The sequence below is a fragment of the Notechis scutatus genome, chromosome 1 (genome assembly GCF_049901735.1).
Source record: "Notechis scutatus isolate UNSWTSFEM ecotype Mainland chromosome 1, rNotScu1.2, whole genome shotgun sequence".
Classification (NCBI taxonomy): domain Eukaryota; kingdom Metazoa; phylum Chordata; class Lepidosauria; order Squamata; family Elapidae; genus Notechis; species Notechis scutatus.
This window is the reverse complement of record NC_142009.1, coordinates 54,417,146-54,435,232: the sequence shown is the minus strand read 5'-3', so window position 1 is coordinate 54,435,232 and position 18,087 is coordinate 54,417,146. Positions and strand designations below refer to the sequence as shown.

Genomic DNA, 18,087 nt, shown 5'->3' with positions numbered 1-18,087 from the left:
GCCGCTATTAAACGTTTTCATGAATATGTGTATGGACGGCCATTTACTATAATAACCGACCACAAGCCACTGCTTGGCATATTAGCGGGGGACAAGCCTACTCCCCACATCTTATCACCCAGGATGACCCGTTGGTCAGAGTTCCTAGCCGCATATGGTTATCAACTGCTACACCGCCCGGGAAAGCCATTCCCCACGCAGACGCGTTGAGCCGTTCTCCGCTGCGGGAAGCCATAGACGATCCAGCTCCAACCCTTACGGCGCTCCAGATCGAAACTCTCCCTTCGCCACCTCTGAATGCACGAGACATCGCAGCGGAAACAAAGAAGGACCCCACATTGGCTCGGGTCCTCAGCTGGGTGGAACGAGGCTGGCCTAACAACGAACCCGACAACATCTTCATACCATTTAAAAACCAACAAACGGAGCTGTTCTCACAGAAGGGCTGCGTTTTGTGGGGAGACAGAGTCATCATTCCTGAAAAATTACAACACAGCGTCCTAAAACTATTGCACGACGGTCATCCCGGCATCGTGCGGATGAAGGCGTTAGCGAGAAGCTACACGTGGTGGCCAGGCATCGATAAACAAATAGAAGCCTGGGTGGCCACCTGCAACAAGTGCCAGGAAATCCGCGCTGCCCCACCAAAGGCACCTCCAACTGAATGGGATCCACCTCGTGGCCCCTGGTCCCGCATCCACATTGATTTTGCGGGACCCACCAAGGGACCCACTTTTCTAATAACGGTGGATGCCTATTCAAACTGGCTCGAAGTCCACAAGATGAAAAGCACCACAACAGAAGCCGTCGCTAAAAAGTTAAATAGACTATTCGCTACGCACGGACTGCCGGACGTTTTAGTCTCGGATAATGGCCCCCAGTTCACTGCCCTTGCATTCGAGCAATACCTAGCAGACCGGGGCATCCGCCATGCCTTAACTTCGCCGGCTCACCCTGCGGCCAATGGCAGGGCCGAGCGTATGGTACAATTCATTAAAAAAACATTGCACAAAATGGAACATGGCGATATTGACGACAAGATAAACAGGATGCTTCTTCTTCAACACATCACGCCGCACAGCACCACGAACAGAACCCCGGCCGAACTCTTGATGGGCCGGAAACTTCGCTCACACCTCGATCGCCTACACCCAACCTACACGCCAGAAAAACCTTGCGGTTCCAGCAGCAAGTATCGTGCGTTCAAGGTGGGCGATTTAGTTTTTGCAAAAAACTTCTCGGCTGACCCGTTGTGGGTCCCCGCTACCATCACGCAGCTAACAGGCCCCAGATCGTACCGTTTACAGACGAATGATGGCAAACTGTGGAAGCGCCACATAGACCAACTTCGTTCCCGTTTGGCACCTAACTCTCTCTCACCCCCTGATTTTCCAACTGGGGGGGGGAGGGAAGACGAGGGGGCCGAAATAGAAATAACAGAGGAACCAATCAGCAAAGCCCAGCAGACGGTACAACCAGCCAGGGGATACTCACCACCCGACGGAAGCCCAAGCCGAGGGATGGCCTCGCCACATAGCAGCCCAGTCAGAGAAGCAAGCCCAGAGAACCCAGAAAACGGCCAAGGAAACAGCCTTGATTCACCCAGCGAGACGGTGGAACCGTCGTCACCACCCGGTTCTACAAACGATCCACCGGAACCTGAACGGAAACCGGTAGAACAGCGGAAATCAAATAGGCAGGTAAAACGGCCTGCCTATTTGCGAGAATACGTCACCCCACCCCTCAGACGAAACCTAGGGGGGAGGGGTGTTACGAACTAACTAAATAAACTCATTATTAAAAACTCTTCGAGCTTCGCTCCAACTGCAGGCTCGTAAACCTGCAGTTCGGATTGGTCCGCAAGTAAGCGATCATGATTGGCTGCCTTCGGCTAACCTGATTGGCTGACAGCGGCCATCCCGGATTGGAAGACTAAGTGCGGTTAAACTCGTTCTCATTGGTTATTGCGGCAGCAGCCAGCTCTATAAAAGAGCTGCTGCTGCCCAAGTTGGTTGCTCTGTTCTGAAGTCACTATTAAAGAGTTGTGTCACTACCCGATGCCTTGTCTCCGTTATTACGCCCACTCCTCCAAACATAAGAGTTATGAATACATGAAATGGATATAAATTAAAAAAAAAGAAACAATAGGACTCTTTATTAATGCAAATTGTTAGACTGATGGAAACTTGGTTACTTCAAGTGTGTTGGCACCTGGCTTTTTGTTGATTGTTATAAATAAGTTTGCAGTTGCCTCTTGGGTGTGTCTGTCTGTGTTTTGCTTGAGGCAGGATATTGCCAGACTTGATTCGATATGAGAAACAACTGGGAAAAGATGGTCCTTCAGGTAAGCTGGTCCCGAACCATGAAGGCATTTAAAAACAACCAGCATGTTGGATTGCACTCAGAAACACACTGCCAACCAATTCAGCCCTCAAAGCAGCAGTGTTATATGTGCCAAATAACTGGCACTATTTATCACCCATGTAGCTTCATTCTGTATCAGCTGAAGCTTCCAAATACTTCCAAAGAAATTTTGGCTGGTGGGATCCAGAACAGACCATTTCTGCCATGGCACCCATCCTCTGGAATAGCATGAAGCCAAAGGGTAATCTGTACCTACCCTTTCAGTCTTCTGAAAGGTTTTGAAGATACGGCTCTGCCAACTGGCCTGGGGTGTGACATTCTGGAGGTTGCTAATGGATTAGATAACACCCAACTTCTTCCACCTGCGCATTTGCTCCCTTCCTTGGTCAATTTAATTTTAACTGAATTTTAAATTTAAAATCTCGATTGTTTTAATATTTTATATGGCATTTTATTGAATGATTTTTTAGTCCACCTAGAGTTGCCTTTGGTGAGATGGGCAGCATATAAGATATATAGAGAGAGGGAGGTTCTGCCTTCCTTATTTCAAAACGTTGGCTCTTTATTCCCATGCTCTTTTAATAAAAAGTATAGAAAAGAAGCTGGTCCTTTGTTATAAACTCTTGCAGACATATATCTCTATTTAAATGAAGAAATAACAATTTATACTTTATTGATTAACTGCAAATGAGATCTGAAAAAAACACATCTCCCAATAAAATGTTCCTATATAGAACTACATTCTTCCTTCTGCATTGTTAAGAAATAAATGTTTTTCCTTTAGATTTTTTTTTCTTAAGGATTTTCTGTACATTTGTATTTGAAAATGAAATAGATTGGCACCATAAAATGGCAAATGAGAATGAAAAGTCAAATTGTTGCAGAAAATGCTGTTTGTCCTTTGTACAATTCAGTATACAAGAGTTGTACTAAAAGGTATCCTGTAATTTCCAGAGTATATGGGAATAGAAATTTTATAGTGGTTTGTAATGACATTTCTAATCTGAATCTGAGGAGAATGTAGCATATTTTATTTGTAATTTTTATACTCATTTAAAGTTTGTAATCTTCAAGAAAGAAAAAGGCACATAAATTCACAGTCTTCTATGTTGTTCTGACATTCATAAAATGAGATTATCTTTTGCCTTTCAAACTGATGCCATCTGCTTTGGTTAAATTGCAGGCAAAAATGTTCGTGTAATATCTCCTAGATGCTTCTTTAGGAAAATTTTTTGACTAAGTATAGTATTGAATAGCCTCCAGGGCAAATTACTATATTTGCTAACAAGTAAATTAAGTATAAGAATACAACCAAATAGGACTAACAAAAAGGAGGATTATTCTTTTTCTGTTACACTGAAATTTACGAAAGACAATTCTTTGTTGCATGCAGTTAAACTTTTGAGGCCCTGGGACTCTATTTTGAATTTAGTTTTTTTCAATATCTCCACTGAAGTAATAGAGGTCAACACGGTGGACTTTATCATTGTCCTGACAACAGCTTGCCCTGTTTCACTTTGACTGTGGATACAAAACACACACATACACACACACGCACACACTGGTGAAAGTCCTCAGTTTTGGATCAAAGACAAAAGCATCAGATGATTGCAACAATCAATATCCTTGCCCAGCTGTGACAAATCTGCTTTGAAGCTGTCTATAAACCCATTGATGCAAACAGATAATTGATAGAAATATGGGGCATGGGTTTATTTATGGAAGTACAGTTAGTCTGTGGATTATGATGGCAATCTAGCCTGGAATCCATTGGTAACTGATATGATCATAAAGTGTGATGTTGCATGATTGTATTGCTTAGGGATGTCAATCCCAGCAGTCCCAGTTGCCGCCCTGATCCCAGGACCATACAAGTTGTCAAGTGGGAAGAAGTGGGAGTGGGGTGCTTTGCCGTTATCTTTCCTTTCTTTTGAGGAAGTATTCTTATGACTGTACAGCAATAACCTGAATTTCCAAATTTAGCCTGATTTAGTTTCTTCAGGATCAGTTGGGATCATTATGATCTTCAGGATACAAATATACGATTATTATTCCCATGGTTAACTGTTCTTGAGAGAGATTGATGAATGGGAAAAGGTAATGATGCTTCTGTTATTAAAGTAATTGTGTATACAGCTATTTTTAAAATTGTTATTCTTAAATTAGAAATCTGGTGCTGTGTAATTAATTAGTATAGAAATTTCCCCTGGAACCTACTAAACTTTGCTTGCTTATTTATTTGAAATGTTACCTTTAGAAATAATGATGGCATGCATCCTAAGACTCCTCAAAAATTGTTTTCACCTCATTTTTTTCTTAATTTCCTTTTTATTCATGATGTTGAAGTGATTTGTCTTCAGTTATTTCTTTAAGTGTAAAAGATTCCTGATGCAGCAGAAATAATAAGAATAAAGACCAATGTTGTATTGTACTGTTTGCACTTATCCTGAAATTCATTTTCAGGGCAATAAGTTGTTGTAGACAGGAGCAAAAGGATTTTTGCTATTTTGTTTTGTTTTTTTGTTTAAAGTTTATTATTATTATTTTATTTATTTATTGTTTATTCATGACCACAATGTAAGACATGCAAAATGGGTGTGAAATGATCATAGAAACATAAATGGGTTGATGCATTTTGGATCAACTGCAGTTGATTTTATAAGGCTGATCTAGCTGTAGTCCCCTAATTCTGCTTTGGTGATCTCTATCAGTGGTATGAAGAATAGTTGATGCTGCTTCTGCTATTTTATGCCAGGGAAATAACCCACCCCCATCTTGTATGCTATGAAATACATTTAACACAGTTAAAGAAAGGTTTGGAGTGGGGGAACTAAAATTTTGGCTCTTCCTTTATGTGACAATCTTCTCCTCAGTGAATCCTTTCTTTGAATGGTGAATCCCTCCCTATTATTATTAAAGGGCACCAAAAGTTTGCATATCCCTCTTTTTATTTTAATCTTACCTTGAGATAAACAGCTCCATCTCATTCAGGAAAAGGCATCATTTCTTAAAAATACAATTTTTCTTTGCACAAAATCCTTCAACCTACCTGTATGAAATGTAGTACATTTCTTCCCACAAAAAGTTCTACTGCCACTGTGAACTTCACTGTCATGTTTCACTGCATTATAAATTAAATTACACTACACTACTCATTTAACCCTGTATAGAAATCTCTAATTGTTTATTACATTGATTTTTTAAACATCGGTATGTCTAATTGATTTATCAAAAACAAATAACTATAAAAACTAATAGGTTGTTTTTTGGTTTTAAAGGATTTAACAAATTGTTCTAGTATCTCAGTTGTCTCTGAATCTGAAAATGCTGACTGGTCTAAACAGATTGCTAATAAATATTGTGATTGTAAATATTACCATTGGGTTATATCTGATAGATGATATTTATCTTTTAACACAGAGTATGTTAAAAAAAATATCTTTATCAATTGGTTCTAATTCAGTATCCCCAATTTGTCCAATTTTTCTATATCGCCATGTTTCTCCCAATTTTTAAAGTTAGATTTTCCAATAAAGTCAATTTGGTGTGGGAAAAATGCCATATCTCTTTTAAAATTAGATAATATATTCCATAACTTTCTAACTGATGTAACTGTTTCCAGAGATACCGGAGTTTTAATACAGTATATTTATCCTAATACTGTCCATCCAACCAAAGGTGCTATATATGTATATTCCAAAGTTGACCAAATCCAGAAATGGTACAAACACCAATTGTAGGCTTTAATATTTGTATTGAATATTTTGAACAGTAAAATATTTAATATTAAATTAATATTTAATATTTGGCAATAGGTAAGCATGATGCTATACCTCCAGTTCTGGAAAACCAGGTGCTCCATCATTAATTGGTAATTGCATTTTCTGTAAATTTATTCTCAGAATCAAAGAACCTCATAGAAATGTTTTAAACAAAGAATTTATTTTCTAAAAATATTATCCACATGTGTAAACTGCAATTCCTCTCAAAGTATAAATTAACCTGAGAATAATATTCATGTTGAAAGCATTCATCCTTCCCCAAAGAGTAAAGTTTAATCACTTCCATATTGATATCTGAAGAGATCTCTATATTTTGTTTATATTACATGTTACTGAGTTACATCCTTTGTTATATACAGTACATACTGTACCTACCATAAATATTTAATGGATTTGGTATAAATATGGAATTAATATTGTTTTAATGGCTTGGTTAGCCAATTTCCACCTTTCCATCTTATAATAATGACTTTACATTCTCTTATTTTGTTCCTGTTACAGTTTCCATTATTCACAGTGGATCACAACCTTATTCCATATGTTAATTATTTTTATGTTTTAGAAATAAGAAATATTTCTATTTCTTATGATAGATTGAATATAATTCCTTGTTCAGAAAACATTATATTTAATTTCTTTGTTACAGCATTGTACAATGTATTATATATTCTTGGTATTTTTATATTTGATACTGAAGGCTTATAATATGACATAGTATCACTTTATTTTTTAAAAACTTCCAATAAATTTCCAATGTATCTAGCATATTTAGGCCTATATTGCTAAGGCAAATTTTTTCCTATGTCTGTCTGATTTTTTTCCCTATTCTATTTAGATTAAGTATAGATCAAATTAACTGTATAGAATTGTTTCTCTTCCTTTCTTAATATTACTTTTCAGGCCGTAATAATCGTGGCCCCTAATGTATTGAATATTTATGGATGACTAGAGATAGCATTACTTTGGCTTAAACTTTTCTTTTTAGAGCAATTAATCTCTTGATAGAAATTTTTTTCATTTTACTTGCTGTTAAATCAATGCACTGGGAAGACTTAACAGTTACTGACGTTAGATTTCTGCAACCTGCAGAAAAAAATATGTAAAAATAACAGAGGAGAAATGGCTGGAGACCATTGCTAGAGTGATAAAATGTCCATTAATCAGCTATAGTTAATTTCTGTGGTTTGCTTATTGAAAAAGATCTGTTTGACCAAAACCAGAAATTATTTCCTATTTACAGTGTTATTTTAAACCAAACAAGGAAAGTGTTTAAGACCTGCTGATTTCCTGATGAAACTTCTAGTATTTCCTTAGGTTGATTCCTGCTGGAAGAGTTTTCTGTGTGAATTATACGCTCCAATTTTACAGTATATACAGTATTAACCAGTAAAAATGCAAAGAAAGCCATGCTTTAAAGTATGTGGAAGAGTGTTGCACATTACAATCAACTCTTTTTGAAGATTCATTTAGTGTTTGATTGTATTCTTTCAGAGTGAGGGCTGGAATTACTTTTGAAATGCATTATTTATGTGAGTAGGTGGAAGGGGAGAAGTTACTGAATTGTGATTTCTATTAAAATATACTGTTGTGAATTGATGCATGTATTATTTATATTGATGCAGTAGGTCTTTACTGTGTAACAGAGCCATAAAATAAGCATAACAGCCTATGGGGAGAACAAGGGACAAGATTACCCCTTCCTCAGAAGGGAAGGAACCGGGAGTTTTAACAAACCTAAAACTGGAAATTTGACATCTGGCAGTTGAATAATTTATTTTTGCAAGTTAGCCTATGAAAATAGACTCTAGTAACAGAAATTCAGTAAAGAAGATTTATTATGTTTCCATTCATTTTCTTTAAATGACAGCCATTTGAATTTGCTTTCATCATATGACGGAAGTGGCAGGTATAATAGGCAACAGAACTTGTTTAATTTCTAAGCGGACAAGTGGTAGACATCAATTTGACCTTCACATCTAAAATGTATGATTATTTTTCTTCCCCATTGTACAGTTCACGCACATTCAAGATATAAAAAATGTTATGGCCATAAAGAACAATGGAATATTGAATATTTCATTTCCCCTCAAGTTTGGAGTGTTGGTTTTGATGTTCACCCCCATTTCCCTGACAGCATTTCTGCCTTAATAGATTCTGTGAATATAATCACTACAGGCCTTCCTTGCAGCTTCTCCATTTTTTCCATTTTTGATACTGTAATTTCAATAATCTCTGTTTTATGTATAATTTCACATACAGTATCGGAGAATGGATCTAGATCTTTGGTCTTGATTTAATGCGGTTGGTGCCTCACAATTTAAAAGCAAGTCAAAGTGTTATTTCTAGTGTGGTAGCCTGCATTTTAGCCACTCACCCTAGCACATTACTACCACCAATGCTAAGTCAGCTCTGTTTGCCTGCCAATGCTTTCAAGATTGAGAGGAGTGACTTTTGGTCACTGTACCCATCTGTTGTCCCAACCTCTACAGTCACCCCATCTCAAAACGTCTTGTTTTCAGCTTCTTGAGCAATTGTTTTGTCAGCATTTTTGCAACAGTTAGATTTGCAAGCTTGGCTATTATCTCTTCTATCATTGGATAATTTGTTACCCGTTTTTTACTATGTCTTTTCTGTGTGAAAGGGCAGATGATTCTTTTTTTTTTTTTGAATAAAGTTTTATTTGGGTTTTCACACACACAAAATACAAGTAAAACATCTTTTTTGAAAATAGCATGGTCCCGGGTTGAACTTCTTTATACAACACAAACTCAATTTCATGTTCATTTTTGTATTCTATTCCATATCTTATACTATTCTACATTTTCTATATAGTTTTTCCCCTCTTTTAATTTTCTCAATTTTATTTTGATTATCTCATCTCAATTCAAATCATATTTATACTTTTGTCTGTTCTGTTTCAATTTCATATTATCTTTTCTCATTAAACAAATCTCCTGTAGTTACTAATTGGAGTATGACACCTTTATATCTTTTAATTATATCCATTCAACTCTTATTTAAACTTCAATATATACCTTAAGGTTATGACCTTCAATATAATACATAATACATAACTTCCAATCGAATTCGGCTTGGTACATCCTTATAATACACATTATATTCTTAAAAATAAAAAAGATTATAAATATATGTAACTATAAACCCTCATTCCATTCCAATTCAGTTCTATCATTAATAATAATTAAAATCTTAACATCTTTAACACTTCTTTTCAATTAAGTATCATACTTCCTTAAAGACACATATAATCTCCATAATTAATTTTTCCCTTATTTCTCTTCACGTATGTTTTGTAAATCATTAAATATTCATTTTGTTACATTTATTTATTGACAAGCATTCCACTAAGTTACGATAACTATTTTATCAAACATTTTAATCATACATTGTTTCATATTTTCTGAAATTATTTCTATTTCTAATATAACAATACTATCTTATGTACCTTTGCAGAATCCCTTTTTCCATTAGATTCTCACCCATTATCTCTCAATAGGTCCTGTTTCTCTATATTTTGTTTCTGTCCTTTATAACTTCCTTTCCTTTCTTCTTCCCTCTCTTCTTCTCCCTCCCTTTTACCCCCTTGTCTCTCTACTTCTACTTCTCTATTCTGCATTTCCCTCTTCTGTTGCTTTCTGATTTTATACATATTTTTCAGTCTATTCTTTTTTTTGGGTTGTTTTTCCCAATCTTAAACTTTCCATTCTCTTCCCCCCTTTCCTTTTTTCCCCCACCTAAGATTACTTGTTCATTAAAGATGGCTTCTTCTTTGTCCCAGTCTTCTTGTTCTGCAGGCATTTCTTGTTGTTTCTCATAGTTCCAGATCTCCATTTCTAAGAGTTGAAATACAAAGCCAAAAGAACCTCTTCCTTCTTGTGCATCTTCTTTGTACTTTTTAAGTTCCATCTTCAGTTCTTCTAAAAGTGGAGCCATTTTAAACAGTTTTATACAACCACCCAATTGATTTTAGTCATTCAAATGCAATAACCAAGAATCCAGAGATCACCAAGTAATCCAAATAGTCCCAAGCTGTTTCTTCTTATTTCTATTTTCACTTTCTCTTCCTGGGGTTTTACTATTTTGTTACGATGTTTCAGTTAAGATGTATCCTTTGGAAGTCTTGTTGAGATTTTGCTGTAAGTTCTTTTTACTTTCAGGCAGTCTCCTCCCTTCCAGATCCTGCCCTTTTATTCTTTTTCTCTCCTTTCCTGTTTTCAAAAGCTTTTAATTATCCAGAAATCTTTATTATCCCTTTGACTTTTTATTTTCAGCATTAAATGCCTATTAATGTCAAAGTGGATTTTTTTTCCAATTTCTTGCTTAAGTCTCTTAGCTGTCAGTATAGGAAGAGGAGAAAAAAACCCAAATCCTTTCCCTTTTATCTCTCCTTCGCAGCTTAGAAATCTTCTTAGGGAACAATGTTATTGGTATTTTTTAATAGTTTCAATTCCAGGGTACCTTATTTGTTGCTTTTGCTGTTTGACCCGGTCAACCAAAACTTTCTCTTCTTATCTTCCTCCTGCACATTCTTTTCTGGTCAAGTTCTTCTTTGTGGTGGCCATTTCTGACCACCGCTACAACCACCTTCGGGAAAGGGAATAATGGCCAGCTGGAGAGGAGAGATGCGGCTCTCCTCAACCCTGCAGGCAGTCTCCCCCTTCTTCACCACCTCTACGGGGTGGCTTAGCCCCAAAACCAGCCGGCTCGGGACACTCCAGCAGCGAGCACGGATGCGGTTTCGGTCTGTCGCCGAAGAAACTCAAACCGGAAGTCCTAAAGGGCAGATAATTCTTATTGCCATGTTGATGGTGTTTTCAACTTCAAATCACTGCTTCTCTACACAGGCATAATGCTCCTTTGGTTGCAGAGTATGAGGTCTATGGCTTCTTGGCATTATTCAGATCAGTAAGTTCAACTGAAACTGAGTGGCAGATCAGAGATTAGCACAGATTTCAGTTTGATCTTGCATTGAACCAGGTAATGGTTAGACATTACTATACTTCAGCAATACCCTGACATCATTAATAGCAGACTTAAAGTAGCTTCCTGTTAGGAAATAAATGATCATAGAAGCAACATTTAGTGCTCATGACTACCAAGTTAATTGATGATCAGGCCAGTCCCTGAATAGGTTATTGCAAATGAATAGTGAATTTAATTGTACCAATTATTATTCATGCTACCAGACATCTTCCCAGCCAAGCTGCAATTTACCAATCTGTGCATTTAGATCACCTGCTAACTTGAAGAGTCCTCTTTATGGGCTTCATTTATAATGATGTATAATTCAATGTAAAAGGTTTTTTTTGTCATCACTATTCACCTCTGTTGATGCATAGGCTACAAAGATAGTAATCGATGCAATTCCATTGAGAATGAAATCTTTATAGCCTATGCATCAACAGAGGTGAATAATGATGACAAAATTTGAAACTGCTTCAAACCTGATGTTACCAATTGGTTGTACCTACTGTTGACTATGAATTCTACTCTACAAGCAGACGTTCACCACAGAATAATAACCAGTGCATGTATTGAGAACTATTTATGCTGCAAAGAACCTTTTCACCAGATCCAAACATAATTTAGTAAAAAACAGCTAGCTAAGAGTTATATATGAGCAATGATGGTGCAGTGGTTAGAATGCAGCATTGCAGGCTAATTCTGCTGACTGCCGATTGCCAACAGTTCAGCAGTTCAATTCTCATTGGCTCAAGGTTGACTCAGCCTTCCATCTTTCTGAGGTCAGTAAAATGAGCCAGATTGTTGGGGGCAATTTGCTGACTTTTGTAAACCATTTAGAGACTGTGAAGCAGTATATAAGTGCTATTGCTATTTCAACAATTTGTACAGTCTTGCATACACTTTGTGTGAATAACTCCTGGTTTTGCTAAAGGGTAGTGTAGCAGGTCTCTGAAGCTTCAATGTAGGACCACAAAAAACTAATATAAGGTTTTGCCAGTTACTGCTGGCAATTTGTCACTGTGCTAGCTGGGAATATTGAAAATAGCAGAACATTGGTCTGGATAAACTAGAATGGAGTTGTGTTAATATGTAAATATTGATGATTATTTCTTCATCATATACTGGTAACAAAGCCACTAATTTAAACCAATACTCCTGCCTTTTCACCAAATACAATTTTGTATGTTAGATTTAAACAAATACACTAGGCACTACAATTTCATTGACTTCAAAGAAATTTGGATATTTGGGTAGATCACATTCATTATGTAGTTCTCTAAACAGAAATTTAAGGGTTGTTTAAGAATTTGTATTAACTATTTTGATATATCTTGTATTAAGAATTTTTAAATTAAATTAAGCAGTTGCTTGTTTTAGTAGGTGCAGGAATGTTTATTGCAATAAAAATGATTGGTTTTTTCCCCAATTTTTATGCTCCTATTGAAATGTTACACTTTCGGTTAGTTGTAAACTCTAGCATATTGACTAAATGTGAAGCATGCTTAAAGTACTTTATAAAATTGTAAGAATGAAATAGAGGCATAATACTGAGAATATAATTTGTGCAAAGTTTATTTCTGTTATTTTAAATAAAACCTGATGGTAATGTTTGCACAACAGTGTTTTCAGCAACAGTAATTCTTTTTTATTCACAGCATTCACCTGCCATTGTTCAGAAACTAATTTGTTGATGTGTAATATATTGGTGCCTGTGGCTTAAAATTTTGGATATGTTTATGTTTTGACTGAGGTAGCATTATGTAGAAATATTGTTACATTCTTATTTCTGTTGATGCTGGGAGTTACTATAATTAACTCACATTTTTAAAAATATTTTATTTATGTCCAAGTTTGTCCGCTACCTCCTATGGTGACTCATGGAGATTATATCTGCCATCCGCGGCCTTGTGAACATTACAACCATGGAACTGTGGTTGAGTTCTATTGTGATCCTGGCTACACTCTCAGTAATGATTACAAATATATCACCTGCCAGTATGGAAAATGGTTTCCATCATATCAAGTATACTGTATCAAAACAGGTAAGAACTAAGGAATCTGGACATTAAATGTAATATAAACATTAAATTTTCAAATAAAAGTATGTTTTGACTTGAAACTGTCCCCACAATACTTTATTATTTGTAGCATTTACTTTGCTTTCAGAACAGAAGTATCCACAGGTGGTGTCCCAATCCAAACCCTGCTCCTTTTTTTATGTGGGCAACATCAATAGATATATAAACAATGTGTGGTTTAGTTCCCACGACCATGGCCATCAACTTTCTGTTTCCATCTGTAGATATCACTGCTTTCATGTGTGATAATTTATTAGATTGGAAAAATTTTTGTAAAAGCATAAATAAATGTAAGCAATCATATTTGTTACATTTGTAGCTCTGTAACTTAGCTTGTAGTTTGGTTCTGATTCTTCTTGTGTACAATAAAAGGCCATTATTATCTAGTGTGACTAGTTTTCCTATTACTCTTTATTTCACAGAACAAGCCTGGCCAAATAACCAGGAAACTCTTTTGCGAACATGGAAGATTGTGGCATTCACTGCTACTAGTGTTCTTCTAATACTTCTGTTAGTTATTCTTGCCAGAATGTTCCAAACCAAATTTAAGGCACATTTCCTTCCAAGGTTAGTATTAATGTATCCTATTAAAGTAGTAGTATTGCATTTTTCAGAATCAGGCAAAATGTTCTCATCAGTTGCATCCAATTATTATTATTTTGGCCTTCCCAGTTCCTTTCAGCCCTTTCACTCTTTCTTCATATATTTGTTTTATAATTAAAACTTCATTTTATATTCCCAAGTCATCTAAATATATTTATTTCATTCTGTACTAATCATTCACTTTTGTATTCAGTACATATTTACTTTTGACCATAACTTTTTTCATGTTATATAATTTTAAATACATTTTCCTCTTATTAGTTTGCTTTTTCATTTCTCTTGACCTAGAAAACATTTATTTTCAAAAGTGGACAGAAGCAAGTTGTTTATATATAGACACTTTCATTTCTTTAAGCAAACACCTATTCCATGTGATAGACACCATAGTAACCTTTATTTTATAATCAGATTTTGTGTTTAAAAGTATTATATTCATCTTCTCATTCATCTTCACATTCCAGCAAGATACAAAACTCATGTACCCGTTCTAACTTTTCACAATTTAATGTACAGCTTTCATTTCCCCCATCAAGCACGTCTACCTTGATCAGTTACTTAGCCATTCATTTCTCTTTGATTGGGGGTGGCTGGGGGAGAAGCAAGTGAAACAGGCACTGCAAGAATTCTACAATGGAAAACAGACTGCTTTCATTGGCTGCAAAAGCAAAACTGTACACTTCCGATATAGTAAGTGAATTACAAGTTTCAAAGGTAAACATAGCTTTTCCTTGTTCAACAAGGAGGTAGGCCCATACAAGCATGAAATGTTTTAGTGGGTAAAGCATTCTGCTAGCAAATGCAGATGTCTAGTTTAAAAAAGCTTCACTGACTGCACTATTTCATTTTTGAGGCCAAATCTGTTTCGTTTTTTTAAATGTATAGCATATTCCCTAAGCATTCCCTAAGCAGGACTCCTCTAGTGGCATTAGGATTGCAACTCCCAGGATCAGTGGTGAAATGCTACTGGTTCGGCCCGAACCCAGTAGTAAAAAAAAGCTCCAACAATCAGCTAAGAGGAGAAAGAAGAGAAAAGCACAAAATCGGCCCTCCCACCTACCTCGGCACTTTTCTGTTCTTTATCCTCTCATTGGCACGGCAGAGCCTCAGCTGGTGTTTGGAAAGTTGCATGCACGTTAGGTGTATGCAGCACGCACGTGCGAAGTGCGCGATCACCAAAATGGAAGGGAAACTGGTAGAATTCCACCGCTGCCCAGGATCCAGAGAGTTGCAACTTCCTGGATCTAGGAAATTATAGGCCAATCAGCCTGACATCATGGAAAAGATAATCAATAATCAAACAGATGATTGGTGAGTACCTAGAAATGAACAAGGTGGTTACAGGAAATGAGTATAAGTTTGTTAAAAACAGTTCATGCCAGGCAAAACCTATATCCATCTTTGATAAAGTGGACCAGCAAAATGTTATGGACATAGTATTCTTGGACTTCACTAAAGCATTTGACAAGTAGATGACAGCCTGCTACTTTCTACAGTTTTCTATCTTAATAAGATGTACCACCACCAAATGGATTTTCAGTTGGTTGACCGACCATATCCAGTGTATAGTCCTTAAATGGAACTACATCTGCACGAAGAGAAGCTTGCAGTGGGGTACCTCAAGGTTCTGTCCTGGGCCCAGTACTGTTCAAAATCTTCATAAATGATCTAGAGAAGATAAAATTATAACTCATCAGATTTGCAGATGACACCAAGTTGGGGGAATAGCTAACACTTTGGAAGATAGATAGACTCAAGATTCAGAAGGGTCTTTACAGACTTGAGCATTGGCCCCTATCCAATAATAACTGAATTTCAAATGGCTTAAATTTTTGTTCTTGAAGAACTCTGTTTCAGCAAAGGATGTTTAGCCATTCACAACATCATTTTTATACATATACATTCTCTCCCCCCTCCCCCCCATCTAGAGATACTCAAGAGAATTGCAACAATGGCCCAGACTTTGTGGTGGTGGATGGTGTTCCTGTCATGCTTCCTTCTTATGATGAAGCTGTGAGTAATGGCATAAATGAGTTGGCATCAGGATGTGCGCCCCCTGCAGGCCAGGGATATGTTTTTCAAGCTGATGATCAGAATCCTCCAGCTTATCCTGGACCAGATGATTTGAACAGGTTGCCAGCTGAATTTGACACCTGTGACAGCATTTCAGGCTCTTCAGAACTTCTCCATAGTTTATACACATCTTCTGCATGTCAGATGGGAGCTCATCCTGTCTCAGACAGAACTGATGTTATCAACAGCACCACTGAAGAAGTTGCATCAACCAGCCCAAGCATTGATATTGCTGATGGTAATTTTGAATGTTGAACCTTATGTAGGATTATTTTAGCGTCAGTTTTTTTCCATATGGAAAAGCCATGAGATTGTGCTTGGGAGAAGCAAACTATCCTCAGATTTGTGGTCTGTGTTTTTGTTCTAGCTTTTCTCTCTCTTCTTCATTTTTTTTTCTAGCAGAGCTTCTTTATAAGCCAAATTTTCACTGCCGACCCAGCAAGCATATATCTGTCCTTTATTGGCAGGAAATGAATTGGTGGATGGTGTGTTTGCTTCATCATACAGTGTTAATTGGAGGACACCAATTAATTATGCCATTCAGAGTCTGAATGTCTGATTGTGTTCCTGAAATACTTTTATTAATATTGTATTCTGTCTATTATAAGGTGCAGTTCTGAGTCATCTCAAAAAATCAGGACAAGCAAAGCGAGTATTATTGTTCATAATCAATACTATGTGTCAACCAAATTTATTGTTGTTAATGTTTTTGTCATGACAGGGTTCCTGAATATATGTTGGAGACTCTGTTTGGCTAAATAGACAGTTATTTATTCATAGAATCAGTAAATAATTAGTGAACTTAAAATAGTTATCTAGGTGTAGAATATAAAGATAGCCATATATGGCTATCTCATGAGCCCATATTCCAAAACCTCCAATTTCTTCGGTCAGGTTCCTATTTGAAGTTTTGAGGGTATATTGTGAGTGCCCCCAATTTTTGAAAAATTTCAAACCCAGAATTTTTTTAAAAAAACTATATTTTGACAATGAAAAAAGGACATTTTTATGTTGAGTTCTTGAAAACTCAAGAAACTCCAAAGATAAAAAAATCAATAATTCAGTATTGAAGCGAAATATTTATTTATTAAATTTATATGGCACCTGTCTCACTCTCCAAAGTGACACTATGTGGCTGAATAGCCTTACTGTATATTTTGCATTTGCTGGGGTTTCTTTTCAAGTAGGTTGCCAGTTAATTTTTGTTGCAGTCCATAATTTTCATGTAACAAGGAATTTAGAACAATGATAATTTTAACACTCTGGAATGTAGCAATCTATTTTCTATGTACACATAGGGCCCTCAGTGAACCTACTATAAAGCCCATGTTTAGTCTCTTCCCACTGTGTCTGTCCCTCAATTATCTCCAGCCAATGCCAATAGAGATGGAACCAATTGATTGATGATTAATTACAATGCTATCAATAACAAGAGTTGGAAGGCACTTGGTGATCTTTTAGTCCAACTCCCTATTGTACAATGCTATACTTATTGTACAGTATAGGTCATTCTGATTTTTTACAGAATTTGATCAAGTTGTGGTTGATTCTTAACAATCACATAGATTTTCTCCATGATGAGATGGAATCTATACCTGCTATAATTAATTTCTATAATTAATTAATATTGTCTTTAAGACTCCATTTCTTGGAGGAGTGTTGGAACACTCATAATAAAATGGAATGTCCAATTTTGCTCCAGCTCAGGATAGAATTTCAGGAGAAAGATATTTAAAACCCAGTTGAATTCAAAATGTTTCAAGCTTTAAAACTTTTCAGATTCTTGGTAATCAATCAGATGAATTATTTTCCAGAAAAGGGCTGCATTTTTATAAAAATTGGTGCAATAGGAATGTAGTGGGTGAGCTTTTTATCCTCCTAAGATACTCAGGGTCATCTTGGAGTTACATGAGCAAATTTACAGAGAAAGCCAGGGCTGCAGTTACCTATATCACTTCCCCTTTGAGGATATTTATAGAATTTAGATGAGGTCCTTGGTGCTGTCTAAACTTGGTTGTTTTCTTGCAGATGTTTCATTACCCAACTAGGTAATATCAGTGCTAGGGTGGAAAATAGCCCAAGAAAATGGGTGGAAAATTGTATAGCTAATGATTATGGAAGCGTACCTTCAGCTTAAATAACAGAGTTGAGGTCTTCTAGTCCAACCCCCTGTACTATTTTAGACAAATCGTTGTTCAGTCTCT

The 18,087-nt window shown here is 36.5% G+C and overlaps 1 protein-coding gene across 2 annotated transcripts in view; it reads left to right on the top strand.

Moving 5' to 3' along the window:
• SUSD4 (sushi domain containing 4) overlaps positions 1-18,087 on the top strand; it is a 70,678-nt gene that overhangs the window by 49,210 nt on the left and 3,381 nt on the right. For both annotated transcript variants that reach the window (XM_087964521.1, XM_087964528.1), the window contains exons 3-5: positions 12,983-13,174; positions 13,633-13,777; positions 15,739-16,121. In XM_087964521.1, the coding sequence (XP_087820647.1) occupies positions 12,983-13,174; positions 13,633-13,777; positions 15,739-16,121 (720 nt within the window). The remainder of the gene's footprint in view (positions 1-12,982; positions 13,175-13,632; positions 13,778-15,738; positions 16,122-18,087) is intronic.